The sequence below is a fragment of the Oncorhynchus tshawytscha genome, linkage group LG26, assembly GCF_018296145.1.
Source record: "Oncorhynchus tshawytscha isolate Ot180627B linkage group LG26, Otsh_v2.0, whole genome shotgun sequence".
Lineage (NCBI taxonomy): Eukaryota > Metazoa > Chordata > Actinopteri > Salmoniformes > Salmonidae > Oncorhynchus > Oncorhynchus tshawytscha.
Genome location: NC_056454.1, coordinates 19,354,147 through 19,373,970, shown reverse-complemented (window position 1 = coordinate 19,373,970; position 19,824 = coordinate 19,354,147). Strand labels below are relative to the sequence as shown.

At 44.6% G+C, this 19,824-nt stretch overlaps 1 protein-coding gene across 5 annotated transcripts in view; it reads left to right on the top strand.

Moving 5' to 3' along the window:
- Positions 1 to 19,824, top strand: part of LOC112225310 (diacylglycerol kinase eta-like) — a 74,079-nt gene that overhangs the window by 42,431 nt on the left and 11,824 nt on the right. For 3 of the 5 annotated variants that reach the window (XM_042306464.1, XM_042306462.1, XM_042306466.1), the window contains 14 exons: positions 1,948 to 2,054; positions 3,411 to 3,536; positions 3,616 to 3,718; positions 7,221 to 7,383; positions 11,397 to 11,505; positions 11,590 to 11,811; positions 11,926 to 12,017; positions 12,508 to 12,607; positions 12,886 to 13,201; positions 14,570 to 14,701; positions 15,310 to 15,456; positions 17,858 to 17,975; positions 18,266 to 18,376; positions 18,568 to 18,664. In XM_042306464.1, the coding sequence (XP_042162398.1) occupies positions 1,948 to 2,054; positions 3,411 to 3,536; positions 3,616 to 3,718; positions 7,221 to 7,383; positions 11,397 to 11,505; positions 11,590 to 11,811; positions 11,926 to 12,017; positions 12,508 to 12,607; positions 12,886 to 13,201; positions 14,570 to 14,701; positions 15,310 to 15,456; positions 17,858 to 17,975; positions 18,266 to 18,376; positions 18,568 to 18,664 (1,943 nt within the window). The remainder of the gene's footprint in view (positions 1 to 1,947; positions 2,055 to 3,410; positions 3,537 to 3,615; positions 3,719 to 7,220; positions 7,384 to 11,396; positions 11,506 to 11,589; positions 11,812 to 11,925; positions 12,018 to 12,507; positions 12,608 to 12,885; positions 13,202 to 14,569; positions 14,702 to 15,309; positions 15,457 to 17,857; positions 17,976 to 18,265; positions 18,377 to 18,567; positions 18,665 to 19,824) is intronic. The other 2 variants (XM_042306467.1, XM_042306463.1) reach the window with 1 other exon arrangement.

The window sequence follows — 19,824 nt, the reverse complement described above, 5'->3', positions numbered from 1 at the left end:
ACCATGTGCTGATCTCTATATTTCAACTGATAAAGCAACACCTACTGTACAGACACAGCTTGATGTGTGTGTGTTTGTGTGTGTGTGTGTGAGTGTGTGAGAGAGAGATTCTTAAGTGGTGAGAACAGCTAGACAGACGGTTTCACAGCAATCAGAGCTGCTTATGGTTTACTTCGATTTCCTGCACAGGACGATCGATAGGAATTGATGTATGTGTCACACACACGCCTCCCCAACCATCCCCTGGCTACAAACAGTCTGAAACCAGGAAGACGATCTCTCTCAAAACAAACATCTCGTATCCGTCTGCAATCAATGTTTCTCTAATCTAACTCTAAATGCATTTAGTCGAACATTTCACGACTTGAAGAGAAACACAATGTTTATCACTGTCTGCCAATGACAAGCGGTGACACTGGCCAATTAGTCTCGTGTGTGTGTTTGTGTGTCCGCACGTGCCTGCATGGGTGCATGTGTTTGTATTGGCGTGTTGTTTCTGTAGTGGAACTTTCCAAGTCCAGTCATTTTATGGTTGGCTGATAAGTGCCTCCTCATCCATAATGAATATACATACACTGAACAAGAATATAAATGCAACATGCAACATATTCAAAGATTTTTGCTGAGTTACAGTTCATATGAGGAAATCAGTCATTTGAAATACATATATTCGGCCCCTAATCTATGGATTTCACATGACTGGGAATACAGATGTGCATCTGTTGGTCACAGATGTTGGTTTTTTAAAAGGTAGGGCCGTGGACCAGAAAACCAGTCAGTATCATTTGCCACACCTGTCAGGTGGATGGATTATCTTAACAAATTTGTGCAAAACATTTGAGAGAAATACGCTTTCTCTGATCTTTTATTTCAGCTCATGAAACATGGGACCAACACTTTACATGTCATGTTTATATATCTTTTCAGGATATATTATGGGCTTCCTCTACTGACTGTGGTGGTGAGATATATAGTATTCAGTGTCCATTTAGCAGACCGCTCTTATACAAAGCCACGCACAGTAAGTGCCTTACAGGCTGGCCCTCATTTACAGACTGTATGCATAGATGTACAGTATTGTGGTGGCAGAATGTGGAGTTTTCCACAACAGTATATTCCATAGTCCCTCTCTTACTCAGGTTCCTCTCATGCATACAGAATTGGGTTTTACAGTTCACATTGTTTTGAGCAGCCGGTAGGCTCGTGACAGGGATACAGACGGTATATTCTGGGCCCCTGACACTTGCCAGGGATGTGAGTGGTGATGTATTTTTATGCAGTGGATCCTAGTATTTTGGTGCGCGGTAGCAATAGGTACTCCCTGGTACCTAATTCAACACAATTGTACCAAATTATGCCTATGCTTGTCAAACCCCTAAAAAAATAGCTTCATAGGCTATTACTGTATAATTACCATTTTACCTCATAAAAATCGGGCAATTTCAGTAGGGTACAATTAAGTGCTACCATGATACTGTACGGCAGGGCGGCAGGTAGCCTGGCGGTTGGGCCAGTAACCGGAAGGTTGTCGGTTTGAATACCCGAGCAGACGAGGTGAAACATCTGTCGATGTGCCCTTGAGCAAAGCACCTAACCCCAGTTTGATCCAGGCATGGTCCTCGGCTTGGTTCTGGTCCTCTTTCTGTTAAACACACCGGCAGACATGGCAAAATGACCAAATGACAGAGAGAGAGAGCACGCTTAGGATGGGGCTCAGTCACGGGACAGTCCCTGCTCTCGTTTTGAGACACACTCGCCAGGCAGGGTTAGCACTGGGGACTGAAGCACATTTTCACCAAACACCTCTCCTCTGTCTGTTTATACACCATGCTGGCAAACCCATTCTCATCAACCTCTCTCGCTGTGGTGTTGAACGTGATGCTCTGTGTTGTTGCTATTGTTGACCAGACTAACAGGGTGTGTTTGTCGTTTGCGTTTGTTTTCCAGTGTGTAAATTCAAAGCTCACAAGCGGTGTGCCGTCAGGGCCACCAACAACTGCAAATGGACCACACTGGCCTCCATAGGGAAAGACATCATCGAAGACGAGGATGGGGTGAGTGTGTGGGTGTGTATTCATGTACAGTTCCTTCGGAAAGTATTCAGACCCCTTGTCTTTTTCCACATTTTGTTACGTTACATCCTTATTCTAAAATTGATTCAATTGTCCCCCCCCCCATCAATCTACACACAATACCTCATAATGACAAAGCAAAAACTGAAATATACATTTACGTAAGTATTCAGACCCTTTACACAGGACTTTGTTGAAGCACCTTTGGTAGCAATTACATTATTGAGTCTTCTTGGGTATGATGCTACAAGTTTGGCACACCTGTATTTAGGGAGTTTCTCCAATTCTTCTCTGCAGATCCTCTCAAGGTCTGTCAGGTTGGTTGGGAAGCTTTGCTGCACAGCTATTTTCAGGTCTCTCCAGAGATTTTCGATCGGGTTGAAGTCCGGGCTCTGGCTGGGCCACTCAAGGACATTCAGAGACTTGTCCCGAAGCCACTCCTGCGTTGTCTTGGCTGTGTGCTTAGGGTCGTTGTACTGTTGGAAGGTGAACCTTTGCCCCAGTCTGAAGACCTGATTGCTCTGGAGCAGGTTTTTATCAAGGATCTCTCTGTACTTTTCATTGTTCATCTTTCCCTTAATCCTGACTAGTCTCCCAGTCCCTGCCTCTGAAAAACATCCCCACAGCATGATGATGCCACCACCATGCTTCAACGTAGGGATGTTGCCAGGCTTCCTCCAGACGTGACGCTTGGCATTCAGGCCAAAGAGTTCAATCTTGGTTTCATCAGACCAGAGAATCTTGTTTCGAATCTTGTTTAGGTGTCTTTTGGCAAATACCAAGCGGGCTGTAATTGACCTTTTACTGAGGAGTGGCTTCCGCCTGGCCACTCTACCGTAAAGGGCTGATTGGTGCAGTGTTGCAGAGATGGTTGTCCTTCTGAAAGGTTCTCTCATCTCCACAGAGGAACTCTAGAGCTCTGTCAGAGTGACCATCGGGTTCTTGGTCACCTCCCTGACCAAGGCCCTTCTCCCCAGATTGCTCAATTTGGCCGGGCAGCCATGGTGGTTCCAAACTTCTTCCATGCCTTTCCAAACGTATTTCTGTTTTTTAGTTGTAAGAAATTTGCAAACATTTATAAAAACCTGTTTTCGCTTTGACATTATGGGGTATTTTGTATAGATTGCTGAGGATTTAACAAAATGTGGAAAAAAGTCAAGGGTTCTGAATACTTTCCGAAGGCACTGTATATCTGGGTGTGTGTGTCCATGTGTACATACTTGTGTGTGTGTGTGTGTGTGTCAGCAACTGATGGCACGAGAAGGTAGAAAATAGAATAATATATTTCTACCCCTGATAAACGTTGTACCTGACTGACTCTCTCCTCCTGTCCTGTAGATTGCCATGCCCCACCAGTGGCTGGAGGGGAACCTGCCTGTTAGTGCCAAGTGTGCTGTGTGTGACAAGACGTGTGGCAGCGTGCTCCGACTGCAGGACTGGCGCTGCCTCTGGTGCAAGGCCATGGTGAGTGTGTGCGTGTGGAGTGTGTGTCTGTGTGTATGGTGTGTGTGTGTGTTCTAACACAAACTCTGTGTTTTTCCAGGTACACACAGCTTGTATGGACTTGTACCCCAGGAAATGTCCCCTGGGCCAGTGTAAAGTCTCCATCATCCCTCCTACTGCTCTCAACAGCATCGACTCGGATGGTACACACACATAAACATACACACACACACTTCATTACAATGGGCCATATTGCATATATGTAAGCCTTTCCAGGAAAGGCTTACAGAGTATCAAATCAAATCAAATGTATTTATATAGCCCTTCGTACATCAGCTGATATCTCAAAGTCCTGTACAGAAACCCAGCCTAAAACCCCAAACAGCAAGCAATGCAGGTGTTGAAGCACGTTGGCTAGGAAAAACTCCCTAGAAAGGCCAAAACCTAGGAAGAAACCTAGAGAGGAACCAGGCTATGAGTGGTGGCCAGTCCTCTTCTGGCTGTGCCGGGTGGAGATTATAACAGAACATGGTCAAGATGTTCAAATGTTCATAAATGACCAGCATGGTCAAATAATAGGTCCGGGACAGGTAGCACGTCCGGTGAACAGGTCAAAATTCCATAGCCGCAGGCAGAACAGTTGAAACTAGAGCAGCAGCACGGCCAGGTGGACTGGGTACAGCACGGAGTCATCATGCCAGGTGGTCTTTAGGCATGGTCCAAGGGCTCAGGTCCTCCGAGAGAGAGAAAGAAAGAGAGAAAGAGAGAATTAGAGAAAGCATACTTCAATTCACACAGGACACCGGATAAGACAGGAGAAGTACCCCAGATATAACAAACTGACCCGAGCACCCCGACACATAAACTACTGCAGCATAAATACTGGAGGCTGAGACAGGAGGGGTCAGGAGACACTGTGGCCCCATCCGATGATACCCCCTGACAGGGCCAAACAGGAAGGATATAACCCCACCCACTTTCCCAAAGCACAGCCCCCACACCACTAGAGGGATATCTTCAACCACCAACTTACCATCCTGAGACAAGGAATAGTGTAGTCACATAGGATGTCTCTACACCCAAATGGAGAATGAGATTTCTCAATGACATTATTCTTCCTTCAATAAAACATGTATTACTGACCGGTGGAAAGTGGAGTGAATTGCAGTGCAGATGAATGTTATAAAGGAGTCACCTCATTGGCTTTGCTAATTTCCTCTCAGAATGACCTGGGGATGATTAAAACAGAGAGAAATGAATCATTCTCCAAACACACACACACACACACACACACACACACACACACACACACACACACACACACACACACACACACACACACACATACACATCCCAGCGTTGTATTCATTAGGGAGCATAATGGAAATAATTGTTAAAAGTTGTGCTGAGGAAATAAGCATTTCTAATAGGATAAGTCCAGGTAGTCCCTTCCTGTTTCAGTCCCCTTTCTTCCCTTTGGTTCCCAATGGACACAACCCAGATTATGGTGCTGTATAAAGCTGTATCATGTGATGGAAACTATGGAAGGGGAATGTAAATATTAGTGTTTTCACTCTAATACTAAATATCACCTTCTGATGTGGAATTTATACACTCTCTTGGTTGCTCCCAACAGTGTGTATGTGTGTGTGTGCGTGTGCGTGTCAGGAAATTGTGCGTGGGTATTGTATTGACGGGTATATCAAATAGATATTTCAGGCAGGTGCACACACACACACAAACACAGAGTCGTTCTGAGGGTGATCATATTGACTAACTTGGAAAGGTGTGGAAGAAGAAAGTAGGATCAAAAGAATAAAGAGATGATTGGATGAGAAATGAGAGGAGTTTGAGCTACAAAAATCTCTACTTACCCCTCTACTCCCCCTCTATCTCCCACTATCTCTGTTCCCGCCCCTCCATCTCCCTCTCTCTCTGTTCCCGCCCCTATATCTCTGTTCCCGCCCCTCTATCTCCCTCTATCTCTGTTCCCTCTCCTATAGCTCACTCTCTCTGTTCCCTCTTCTATAGCTCCCTCTCTCTGTTCCCTCTTCTATAGCTCCCTCTCTCTGTTCCCGCTCCTATAGCTCCCTCTCTCTGTTCCCGCTCCTATATCTCCCTCTCTCTCTGTTCCCGCCCCTCTCTCTCCCTCTATATCTGCCCCTCCCCCTCTGTCTCCCCATATATCCCCATGTCTCTCTCCCTTCTCTCACCATGTCTTTCCCTCTTTTCCTCTCCTTCTCGTTCTTCCAAATATCTTCCTCTCCCTCTTCAATGTATTTAACCCCTCCCCCCTCCACATGCCAGGATTTGCCCTCGTCCCAGTGCAGGCTTGAGAGGGCTCTAATCTAATTGGCTGCTAGCTGACTGTGGCACGTGCTGAAACGTTGTGACTTTCCTCCCCCTCTCCTCACCCATCTCTGCTCCGCCGCTGCCAAGATTAGAGAGAGAGAGAGAGAGAGAGAGAAGGTGGCAAAGAGAGAGAGAGGGATAGAAAGATGGAATGAGAAGAGAGGCAAAATGAGAAGGGTAAAATAATGATAGAGAGAAAAGAGAAGCAAAGAGATGTGGAGGATGGAGAGAGCAAAGGACAAAGAGAGGGGGATAGAGAGAGGGAGAAAGGAATGACAGAAAGAGAGTGGAGGAAGAGAGAATGAGAGTGTGGATGGCAGCACCCCTGGGGACTGTCACCATCCGCCCCCGCGCAAGCACACACACACACACACACACACACACACACACACACACACACACACACACACACACACACACACACACACACACACACACACACACACACACACACACACACACACACATACATACATACATACATTCAAACATTCAAACCTAAAGCCTTTTCACACAGAGTAATGTTGACACACAGGCGGCGTATCAATCTGCCATATGATAAATCCTATAAACGCACAGGCTCGTTGTCCACAGTGTGTCTCCTGCTTAGAATGTGGGCTAATACCGCACGTGCCACACACAACTGCACAGCCTGACTCAGTACTGTGATACACACACACACACACACACACACACACACACACACACTTTGATGCCTCAATGATGTTGCAGTGTGTGGGTGTTATGATACAGTAGTTAATGGGTGATCCAGCACAGTAGAATCTCTCTTTTCTTTTCATCTCTTCGTCTTCTCACATCCCTTCTATTAGTCACTGTGACACGGCTCAGAGTCTGGATATTGTTAATACACTTTGGATTAACCAGTGGATTTGACAGTGATAAACAACGTGATAAATGTGGTAGAGATGAACAAGTATACATGTAATTGCTCCTGATGTCCTATCTACAGTGTATCACCATCTACAATAGTTCCGTACCGTTTATCAGATCACGTCTGCATTTTATTTACTACTAGAATTGGCTAGTACTCTTAATATTTGAGCACAGATTCATTAATCTATCTATTCATCAATCCATTCAGTCATTCAAACGTTCATTCATGGGGCGGCAGAGTGGTTAGAGCGTTGGACTCGTATCCGGAAGGTTGCAAGATTGAATCCCCAAGCTGACAAGGTTGAAATCTGTCGTTCTGCCCCTGAACAAGGCAGTTAACCCACCATTCCTAGGCTGTCATTGAAAATAAGAATTTGTTCATAACTGACTTGCTTAGTTAAATATAAATCACTTTTTCATTCAATGTAATAACAGTTTTTTTTGTGTATTTGTGTTCAGGCTTCTGGAAGGCCACCTGTCCTCCGTCCTGCGCCAGTCCTCTGCTGGTCTTCGTCAACTCCAAGAGTGGAGACAACCAAGGGGTTAAATTCCTCCGACGTTTCAAGCAGCTCCTTAACCCTGCTCAGGTGTTTGACCTGGTCAATGGCGGACCACATCTAGGGTGAGTCGGCTTGGCAAGTGGAAACCGCTCGGCATAAGAGAGCGGCAACTCTGATGGTTTACAAATGCAAGCAAGTTTTGAAATGCTTCTGTTTTAGTCAAATATTATATCAGTTTGGGCTTCTTCTTCTGGCGGTCAATTTGCAGTCGATAAATGATTTGTAATTTTGTTCCGGCCTGATTCACTGACTGAACGTCTTGTCAAAGAAATCTAATTTATTTTGGGAGATCGTCAGAAAGAACTTCTAAATTCAAGGCAGGAGATACAAAATGATTCAGAAGAGAATAGAACACATTACTTTTTGTTACTTTTTTCTCAACTTGTTTCTATTACTTTTTAGTACGTCAAGCAAACTTACAGAGAAGGTAGCTAGCTAGCCAGCTAGCTTTGTAGCCATGGATTGTGCTCCTTACATTGTTTAGTACCAGCAAAACACCAACATCCTGGAGTCGCCTCTTCACTGTTGACGTTGAGACTGGTGTTTTGCTGGTACTATTTATTGAAGTTGCCAGTTGAGGACTTGTGAGGCGTCTGTTTCTCAAACTAGACACTCTAATGTACTTGTCCTCTTGCTCAGTTGTGCACCAGGGCCTCCCACACCTCTTTCTATCCTGGTTAGGGCCATTTTGCGCTGTTCTGTGAAGGGAGTAGTACACAGCGTCGTACGAGATCTTCAGTTTCTTGGCAATTTCTCGCATGGAATAGCCTTCATTTCTCAGAACAAGCATAGACTGATGAGTTTCTGGCAATTTTGAGCCTGTAATCGAACCCACAAATGTTGATGCTCCAGATACTCAACTCCCAGATCCCAGAACAACAGCAAAGGATCTTGTGAAGATGCTGGAGGAAACAGGTACAAAAGTACCTATATCCACAGTAAAATGAGTCCTATATAACGAGTCCTATATTGACATAACCTGAAGCCACTGCTCCAAAACCGCCATAAATAAGCCAGACTATGGTTGGCAACTGCACATGGAGTACTTTTTGGAGAAATGTAATCTGGTCTGATGAAACAAAAATAGAACTCTTTGGCCATAATGACCATCGTTATGTTTGGAGGGAAATGGGGGAGGCTTGCAAGCCGGAGAACACCATCCCAACCGTGAAGCATGGGGGTGGCAGCATCATGTCTTTGGGGTGCTTTGCTGCAGGAGTGACTGGTGCACTTCACAAAATAGATGGGATCATGAGGGAGGAAAATTAGGTGGATATATTGAAGCAACATCTCAAGACATCAGTCAGGAAGTTAAAGCTTGGTCGCAAATGGGTCTTCCAAATGCACAATGACCCCAAGCACACTTCCAAAGTTGTGGCAAAATGGCTTAAGGATAACAAAGTCAAGGTATTGGAGTGGCCATCACAAAGCCCTTACCTCAATCCTATAGAACATTTGTGGGCAGAACTGAAAAAGCGTGTGCGAGCAAGGAGGCCTACAAACCTGACTCAGTTACTCCTGCTCTGTCAGGAGGAATGGGCCAAAATTTACCCAACTTATTGTGGGAAGCTTGTGGAAGGCTACCCAAAACGTTTGACCCAAGTTAAACAATTTAAAGGCAATGCTATCATGTACTAATTGAGTGTATGCAAACTTCTGACCCACTGGGAATGTGATGAAAGAAATAAAAGCTGAAATAAATAATTCTCTCTACTATTATCCTGACATTTCACATTCTTAAAATAAAGTGGAGATCCTAACTGACCTAAGACAGGGAATATTTACCACGATTCAATGTCAGGAATTGTGAAAAACTGAGTTTAAATGTATTTGGCTAAGGTGTATGTAAACTTCCGACTTCAATTGTATATACGGGGGGGGGGGGTACAACCTTCACAGCTCTGCAGATTTTGCGTTGAGTTATTAGATCATTAATTTTGGTACTGTCCATATGTAGCTTGTTTTTAGTCACACGTCCAGGAATGGCTGAAGAATTGCAACACTTACCTGGAGCTAACTCTGCAGATAGCAAATACTGGGTGATTTGAAAACTATTTGTCTTAAATTTACAACCTGTAGAAACATTTGTGAAACATCGCAGCACAGTTGAAAAAATATATGGCAAATAGACATCCAATAGGGATGGTGTTAAGAGAGATGGAACGAGTTGAATGGAGCTGAAAGGTGGGACTAATAACAACAAGATACTAATGTAAAATATGCTGTGTCCGTAAAATGTATATAGTATGTATAAGCTGGAAGTAGAAGCCCTCGGGTTGTTGTTCATGTGTTTACTCTAATTAGGGGAGGGGTGGTAGGGGTATTGTAAAATAACAAAGGAACACATACTTTTAGAAAGATGTGTATACAGTACCAGTCAACTTTTGGACACACCTACACATTCAAAGGTTTGTCTTTATTTTTGACTATTTACTACATTGTAGAATAATGGTGAGGACATCAACACTGTGAAATAACACATTTGGTATCATGTAGTAACCAAAACAGTGTTAAACAAATCTAAATATGTTTATATTTGATATTCTTTAAAGTAGACACCCTTTGCCTTGATGACAGCTTTGCACACGCTTGGCATTCTCTCAACCAGATTCATGAGGTAGTCACCTGGAATGCATTTCAATGAACAGGTGTGCCTTGTTAAAAGTTAATTTGTAGAATTTCTTTCCTTAATGCTTTTGAGTCAATTAGTTGTGTTTTGACAAGGTAGGGATGGGATACAGAAGATAGCCCCATTTGTTAAAAGTCCAAGTCCATATTATGGCAAGAACAGCTCAAATAAGCAAAGGGAAATGACAGTCCATCATTACTTTAAGACATGAATGTCAGTCAATCCTGGAAAATTTCAAGAACTTTGAAAGTTTCTTCAAGTGCATTCGCAAAAACCATCAAACACTATTGATGAAACTGCCTCTCATGAGGACCGCCACAGGAAAGGAAGTTACCTCTGCGGCATAGGATAGGTTAATTAGAGTTAACTGCACCTCAGATGGCAGCACCAAATAAATGCTTCACAGAGTTCAAGTAACAGACACATCTCAACATCAACTGTACAAAGGAGACTGTGTGAATCAGGCCCTCATGGTTGAATTGCTGCTAAGAAAGCACTACTAAAGGACACCAATAAGAAGAAGAGACTTGCCTTTGCCAAGAAACACAAGCAAGTGGAAATCTGTCCTTTGGTCTGAGGAGTCCAAATGTGAGATTCTTGGTTCCAACCACTGTGTCTTTGTGAGACGCAGAGTAGGTGAACGGTTGATCATGAAGCTGGTTGAGAGAATTCCAAGCGTGTGCAAAGCTGTCAAGGCAAAGGGTGGCTACTTTAAAGAATATCAAATATAAAATATATTTAGATTTGTTGAACACTTTTTTTGGTTACTACATGTTTCCATATGTGTTATTTCATAGTTTTGGTGTTTTCAGTATTATTCTACAATGTAGAACATAGTAATAATAAAGAAAAACCATTGAATGAGTCGGTGTCCAAACGTTTGACTGGTACTGTATGTGTATTTATATGTATGTATGTATGCGTATGTGTATATGTATGTATATTTATTTCTATGTATGTATGTATGTATGTATGTATGTATGTATGTATGTATGTATGTATGTATGTATGTATGTATGTATGTATGTATGTATGTATGTATGCATGTATGCATGCATGTATGTATGCATGTATGCATGTATGCATGTATGTATGTATGTATGTATGTATGTATGTATGTATGTATGTATGTATGTATGTACAGTACCAGTCAAAACATAAATCATTTTAAGGGAAAGAAAAGAGGGAAATTACCAATAAGATGTTTTATGGAACCTGGCCAAGGTCCTTCTGGAGACAGAGAGAGAGAGAGAGGGGAATTAGAGGGAGCCTAAGATCACACAGTACACCAGATAAGACAGACTGACCCTAGTACCCCGGCACATGCAACATAGATACTGGGGACAGAGACAGGGTGTCTGGTGCCCTGATCAGGGAAGAACAGGGACAGAAGCTACACTGTTCAATGACTCTGACACAAGTACCATTCCTCTGTGTGCTCTCCAGGCTGCGTCTCTTTCAGAAGTTTGATAACTTCCGGATCCTGGTGTGTGGAGGGGATGGGAGTGTCGGCTGGGTCCTCTCTGAGATAGACAAACTCAACCTCCACAAACAGGTAAGAACCCCCGTCCCCGTCCCCCTGTCTCCCCCACACACACTTCTTCTCTCACTCTCTCCCCCCCTCTCTTTCTGTCTCCAGTGCCAGCTGGGAGTGCTGCCCTTGGGCACGGGAAACGACCTGGCGCGGGTGCTGGGCTGGGGCCCATCGTGTGATGATGACACGCAGCTTCCCCAGATTCTGGAGAAACTGGAGCGGGCCAGCACCAAGATGTTGGACCGCTGGAGCATCATGACCTACGAGATAAAGCTCCCCTCCAAACACAGCGGGCCCGTCACGCCAGACGACACTGACGACGGCCAGGTACACAACATCTGACACATTAAGATTTGGAGGTGTTTTATAATCTAACGGTATCCCCCTGGCCTTGCTTAGTTTTTTGCTAATTCTGCCTTTCTCCTCTCTCTGTGTCCCCAGTTCCAGATCTCAGCATATGAAGACTCGGTAACTGCCCATCTCACCAAGATCCTCAACTCTGACCAACACTCTGTGGTCATCTCCTCCGCTAAGTGAGTGTCTCATCTCAACACTGCTTACTGCTAAATGGCTGCTGACAATTTCATTTAATGTGAACTCACGCTCTCCTTTCACCCCCCGCTTCTCTTTCTCTGTCTCGCTCTCTCTCTACTCTCTCTCTGTCTCTCTCTCTACTCACTCTCTGTCTCTCTCTCTACTCTCTTTCTTTCGTCTCTTTCGACTCTCTCTACTCTCTCTTTCGACTCTCTACTCTCTCTACTCTCTCTCTCTACTCTCTCTCTACTCTCTCTCTCTACTCTCTCTCTACTCTCTCTACACTCTATACACTCTCTCTCCTCTCTCTCCTCTCTCTACACTCTCTCTTTCTCTACTCCCTCTACTCTCTTTCTACTCTCTCTCTACACTCTATCTCTACACACTCTCTCCCTACTCTCTCTACTATCTCTCTACTCTCTCTCTACTCTCTCAATACTCTCTCTCTACTCTCGCTCTACACTGTCTACTCTCTCACTGTCCTTCCAGGATCCTGTGTGAGACAGTAAAGGACTTTGTTGCCAAAGTGGGGAAATCTTACGAGAAAAGTATTGAGAATACAGAGGAGTGTGACACCATGTCTCTCAAAGTAAGTACCCCCCCACACATACAAACACACACACACACACACACACACACACACACACACACATACACACACACACACACACACACACACACACACACACACACACACACACACACACACACACACACACACACACATACACACACACACACACACACACACACACACACACACACACACACACACACACACACACACACACACACACAAACACACACACACACACACACACACACACACACACACACACACAACACTAACTCTCCTTTTCCCAACAGTGTGCCATCCTGAATGAAAAGCTAGATTCACTCCTCCAGACCCTCAACACAGAAGCCCAGTCACTCCCACCACCTCTTCCCCTTTCCACGCCACCAATCGTTGAAGAGGAGGAAGAGGAGGAAGACGAGGAGGAGGAGGTGAGCGAGGAGTCGTTGACCGAGCTGAAGGAGAAACTGGAAGCGGAGGAGAGCGAAAAGGGAGGAGAGAAAGGAAGAGGTTCGCCACACAAGCTGTTCAGAGCTAAAGAACAGCTGATGTTACGAGCCAACAGCCTGAAGAAGGCTGTACGACAGATCATTGAACAGGCTGAGAGAGGTACGTAGATATAGAACATAACAGATCATTGAACAGGCCGAGAGAGGTACGTAGATATAGAACATAACAGATCATTGAACAGGCCGAGAGAGGTACGTAGATATAGAACATAACAGATCATTGAACAGGCCGAGAGAGGTACGTAGATATAGAACATAACAGATCATTGAACAGGCCGAGAGAGGTACGTAGATATAGAACATAACAGATCATTGAACAGGCCGAGAGAGGTAGATATAGAACATAACAGATCATTGAACAGGCCGAGAGAGGTACGTAGATATAGAACATAACAGATCATTGAACAGGCCGAGAGAGGTACGTAGATATAGAACAGATCATTGAACAGGCCGAGAGAGGTACGTAGATATAGAACATAACAGATCATTGAACAGGCCGAGAGAGGTACGTAGATATAGAATATAACAGATCATTGAACAGGCCGAGAGAGGTACGTAGATATAGAATATAACAGATCATTGAACAGGCCGAGAGAGGTACAGATATAGAACATAACAGATCATTGAGAATATAACAGATCATTGAACAGGCCGAGAGAGGTACGTAGATATAGAACATAACAGATCATTGAACAGGCCGAGAGAGGTACGTAGATATAGAACATAACAGATCATTGAACAGGCAGAGAGGTACGTAGATATAGAACATAACAGATCATTGAACAGGCCGAGAGGTACGTAGATATAGAACATAACAGATCATTGAACAGGCCGAGAGAGGTACGTAGATATAGAACATAACAGATCATTGAACAGGCCGAGAGAGGTACGTAGATATAGAACATAACAGATCATTGAACAGGCCGAGAGAGGTACATAGATATAGAACATAACAGATCATTGAACAGGCCGAGAGAGGTACGTAGATATAGAACATAACAGATCATTGAACAGGCCGAGAGAGGTACGTAGATATAGAACATAACAGATCATTGAACAGGCCGAGAGAGGTACATAGATATAGAACATAACAGATCATTGAACAGGCCGAGAGAGGTACGTAGATATAGAACATAACAGATCATTGAACAGGCCGAGAGAGGTACGTAGATATAGAACATAACATATCATTGAACAGGCCGAGAGAGGTAAGTAGGTATAGAGTATAACAGAACGGATCAGACATACAATATAATAGAACCTAGTCTTTCATGCATGTCTCAAGTCTTTCATGCATGTTTCAGAGAGAATACAGTGGAATCCAGATTGTAAACCCATAAAAAGTATCGGCAATCACTGTGTCGCGCAATACAAAGTTGTAGTGTCCAATTCCCTCCCTGTCACTCCCTCTCTCATCGTCCTCTCCCCCTCCTCTCTTACCCTCTGGCACTGCCCCCTCTCCCTCTAGTGGTGGATGAGCAGAATGCCCACACAGAGGAGCTGGAGCTGCCGTCCCCGTTGGAGTTCAGGAAGGAAGGAGAGGAGGACAACAGGGACAGTGAGAAGGACGAGGACACCAAGGAACTGGAAGCCGTGCCATGTGAGTCTCTCTCTCTCTCCCCCATCCACCCAGTCCTCTTTAGATCTAGAGGAGTGGATAGGGAGTAGGGGCTAAGGGTCCATTTGAATACAGATAGAGTAAGTTGTATCATACAAGAAATCACACAGGATCTAAACACCACCAGCTTAGTGGCCACAGAGAACACAGACTCTGTCTGACAAGCCCACACACATGATGTTTCCTGCTCTAAATATAGGATGTTGTTTTTGTAATAAGCATAGATGGGAAACCATTCTCTGTATTCCTCACTATTGGATAATAGTGGTATTTACACAGAGTGTGTCCTTTAGTGTGTGTGTGTGTCCTGGAGGATGTGTCATTGTCTGTGGGACAGAGGCACTTCCTTTTTATTTTTTTTATTTAAGTAATCTGCTTATTGCTTCAGATCAATGGGGATGTCACTATATTCTCCTGCGTCATCCCTTTGTTCTATCTACTCTCTCTAGATCTTTAGTACATACAGTAGTAGCAGACAGTGAATGTCTCAGTACTCACATTTCTGGTATGTCTCGGTCTTTCTCCCTGGTCTCTTTCTCCTTCCGTCTCTCTCTGGTCTCTTTCTGGTGTATCTCTCTCTCTCTTTCTAGTGGCTAAGAGTCCATGTTCTCCTCCTGAGAGGCATGTAAGTCGCAGCAGCCAATCCTGTGGCTCGTTCTCCATCACGCCCTTCACCACCAGCAAGGAGAACCTGCCTGTACTCAACACACGCATCATCTGCCCTGGTACATCCTACGGTATATGCACTCATGTGCGCCGTGCACATACATGCGCGTACACACTTCCCATTAGAGGTCTTCACGGGTCCACCCAAACACAATTACGTGGCATCTAACTAGGGACCCGAGCGGGTCCAGATTCTAACAGAATTCTAAATTCTCACGTGTCCTGGTCGGATCTGATATGATCGTCACGGGTCTTGGGTATGTGTAATTATAACTGATTTGCCCGTAAGGACCTGCAGAGACTGCTGCAGTATGAAGAGAGAACAAATTGTAGGCTATCATTTATGCTTCTGCTCTTGAGGGGCGTGGAACTTGTTGTTGTCGGCCAATCACAAGTCATTGTCAAAGTGGCTCCACAGTCAAAAAGACTCAGTGTGTGGGAAGCAATGTAGGAGATATATAATCGATTTAAATGTTCAATTATAAGGATGGACTAAAATGGCAAGAGCCAACAGCTACTTAGTTTGAAGAGAGTTATTGACTTATTTGTAATTGTAGAACGGCAAGGATTAGACCATCAGACCAGAGAATCTTGTTTCTCATGGTCTGAGAGTCATTTAGGTGTCTTTTGGCAAACTCCCAGCTGGCTGTCATGTGCATTTTACTGAGGAGTGGCTTCTGTCTGGCCACTCTACCATAAAGGCCTGATTGGTGGAGTGCTGCAGAGATGGTTGTCCTTCTGGAAGATTCTCCCATCTCCACAGAGGAACTCCGGAGCTCTGTCAGAGTAAACATTGGGTTCTTGCTCACCTCCCTGACCTCCCTTCTCCCTGGCCGGATGCCCAGCTCTAGGAAGAATCTTGGTGGTTCCAAACTTCTTCCATTTAAGAATGATGGAGGCCACTCTGTTCTTGGGGACCTTCACTGCTGCAGAAATGTTTTGGTACCCTTCCCCAGATCTGTGTCTCGACACAAGCCTGTCTCGGAGCTCTACGGATAATTCCATGGCTTGGTTTTTGCTCTGACATGCACTGTCAACTGTTTAAGCTTATATAGACAGGTGTGTGCCTTTCCAAATCATGTCCAATCAATTGAATTTACCACAGATGGACTCCAATCAAGTTGTCGAAAGAGCTCATGGATGATAAATGGAAACAGGATGAACCTGAGCTCAATTTCGAGTGTCATAGCAAACGGTCTGAATACTTACGTAAATAAGGTATTTCTGTTTTTAATATATTTGAAAACATTTCTAAAAATCAGTTTTTGCTTTTTCATTATGGCGTATTGTGTGTAGATTGATGGGGGGGGAAAAAACATTTGATCCATTTTAGAATAAGGCTGTAACGTTCGGGCCGGGTCTGGTTCTCCTTGGGTCTGTTCGAAACGGGTCTCTATATTTAAAACATTTATTTATTTGGGTACACTCTAAGAAAGAAAGGTGCTATCTAGAACCTTAAAGGGTTCTTTCAAATCAAATCAAATCAAATGTATTTATATAGCCCTTCGTACATCAGCTGATATCTCAAAGTGCTGTACAGAAACCCAGCCTAAAACCCCAAACAGCAAGCAATGCAGTTGTAGAAGCACGGTGGCTAGGAAAAACTCCCTAGAAAGGCCAAAACCTAGGAAGAAACCTAGAGAGGAACCAGGCTATGTGGGGTGGCCAGTCCTCTTCTGGCTGTGCCGGGTGGAGATTATAACAGAACATGGCCAAGATGTTCAAATGTTCATAAATGACCAGCATGGTCAAATAATAATAAGGCAGAACAGTTGAAACTGGAGCAGCAGCACGGCCAGGTGGACTGGGGACAGCAAGGAGTCATCATGTCAGGTAGTCCTTAGGCATGGTCCTAGGGCTCAGGTCATCCAAGACAGAGAAAGAAAGAGAGAATTAGAGAAAGCACACTTACATTCACACAGGACACTGAATAGGACAGGAGAAGTACTCCAGATATAACAAACTGACCCTAGCCCCCCGACACATAAACTACTGCAGCATAAATACTGGAGGCTGAGACAGGAGGGGTCAGGAGACACTGTGACCCCATCCGAGGACACCCCCGGACAGGGCCAAACAGGAAGGATATAACCCCACCCACTTTGCCAAAGCACAGCCCCCACACCACTAGAGGGATATCTTCAACCACCAACTTACCATCCTGAGACAAGGCCGAGTATAGCCCACAAAGATCTCCGCCACGGCACAACCCAAGGGGGGGGCGCCAACCCAGACAGGTTCTCTTTGGGAGAACCCTTTGAAGAAACCTTTTGGGTTCTGTGTGAAACTCAACTTTTTGGACCTGTGAAGACCTCTACTTCACATACACACTTCATCTGCCATGGTTTGCGCTCATGCGTATACACACATATCTATTGTCTGAAATGATACGCACACATCTGCCTTGGTACAAGTGCACATCCCACACACACACACAGCACTGTTTAAGAACAGCCCTGTTTCTCTGTACAGGTTTGCGTGCTGGTCTGGCAGCTTCTATAGCCGGTAGCTCCATCATCAGTAAGATGCTGCTGGCCAACATCGACCCATTTGGTGCTACGCCCTTCCTGGACTCTGACCTGGACTCACTGTAAGATCCTCTGACCTCTACCCTTTAACCCTTCATAAAACCTGACCTCATGGACTCTGACCTGGACTCACTGTAAGATCCTCTGACCTCTACCCTTTAACCCTTCATAAACCCTTACCTCCTGGACTCGCTGTAAGACCCTCAGACCTCTGACGTCTAACCTTTAGGCTACCATATTCAGAATGTTCCCGACTTGACCTTTTTGGCGACCAGATCAAAACATTAATGTTTTCAGTTTTCAGTTGAATTTTAGTTTTCTGAACTGCCCTGTATCTATATCTCCCACACAGAGAGGGCTTTAGTGAGAAGTGTGTCATGAACAATTACTTTGGCGTTGGGCTGGATGCTAAGATCACCTTGGAGTTCAACAACAAGAGGGAGGAACACCCAGAGAAGTGCCGGTGAGCTCTAGGTTTTCTCCTCTTTCATCCCTCTCTACTGTCCTCTCATCCCTCTCTCGCCTCTATTCTCTCCCCCTTTTTCCACATTTTGTGTACACTCCTTTCTCTTCCCCACTCTGACTATCCTCCCGCCGTCTCTCTCTCTCTCTCTCTCTCTCTCTCTCTCTCTCTCAATCTTTCTCTCTGTCTAGGAGTCGTACTAAGAACAGGGTGTGGTATGGTGTTCTGGGCACCAAGGAGCTCCTCCAGAGAACCTACAAGAACCTAGAACAGAAGGTTCAACTGGAGGTGAGAGAATTAGAATTACCATAGAATTAGAATTACTAGAAGGGTCTTTCCCATTCAAATCAATGTTTAGTGGTCGATAGAATGGCGGCCACATAGGGTGTACCACAGGGAATGATAACCAGTCCATTGCATTTGGAAAATATTCACACCCCTTCACTTGTTCTACGTTTTGTTACGGTACAGCCTTATTCTAAAATGGATACAAAATCATCAATCTGCACACAATACCCCATTACAAGAATGAGAAAGCAGGTTTTTCAAATTTTGAGCAAATGTATTAAAAATAAAATACAGATATCTTATTTACACAAGTATTCAGACCCTTTGCTATGAGACTAGAAATTGAGCTCGGGAGCATCCTGTTTCCATTTATCATCCTTGAGATGTTTCTACAACTTGATTAGAGTCGACCTGTGGTATATTAAATTGATTGGACAGGATTTGGAAAGGCCCACACCTGTCTATATAAGGTCCCACAGTTGACAGTGCATGTAAGAGCAAAAACCAAGTTATGAGGTCGAAGGAATTGTCCATAGAGCTCCGAGACAGGATTCTGTCGAGGCACAGATCTGGGGCAGTGTACCAAAAAATGTCTGCAGCAGTGAAGGTCCCCAAGAACACAGTGGAATCCATCATTCTTAAATGGAAGAAGTTTGGAACCACCAAGACTCTCCCTAGAGCTGGCCGCCAGGCCAAACTGAGCAATCGAGTCAGAAGGGCCTTGGTCAGGGAGGTGCACAAGAACCCAATGGTCATGCTGACAGTTCTCCTGAGTTCCTCTGTGGAGATGGGAGAACCTTCTAGAAGTAGAACATTCTCTGCAGCACTCTACCAATCAGGCCTTTATGGTAGAGTGGCCAGATGGAAGCCACTCTACAGTAAAAGGCACATGACAGCCCTCTTGGTGTTTGCCAAAAGACACCTAAAGGACTCAGACCATGAGAAAAGATGGTCTGATGAAACCAAAATTAAACTCTTTGGCCTGAATGCCAAGCGTCACGTCTGGAGGAAACCTGACACCATCCCTACGGTGAAGCATGGTGGTGGCAGCATCATGCTGTGGGGATGTTTTTCAGCGGCAGCGACTGGGAGACCAGTCAGGATTGAGTGAAAGATGAACATAGAAAAGTACAGCGATCCTTGATAAAGACCTGCTCCAG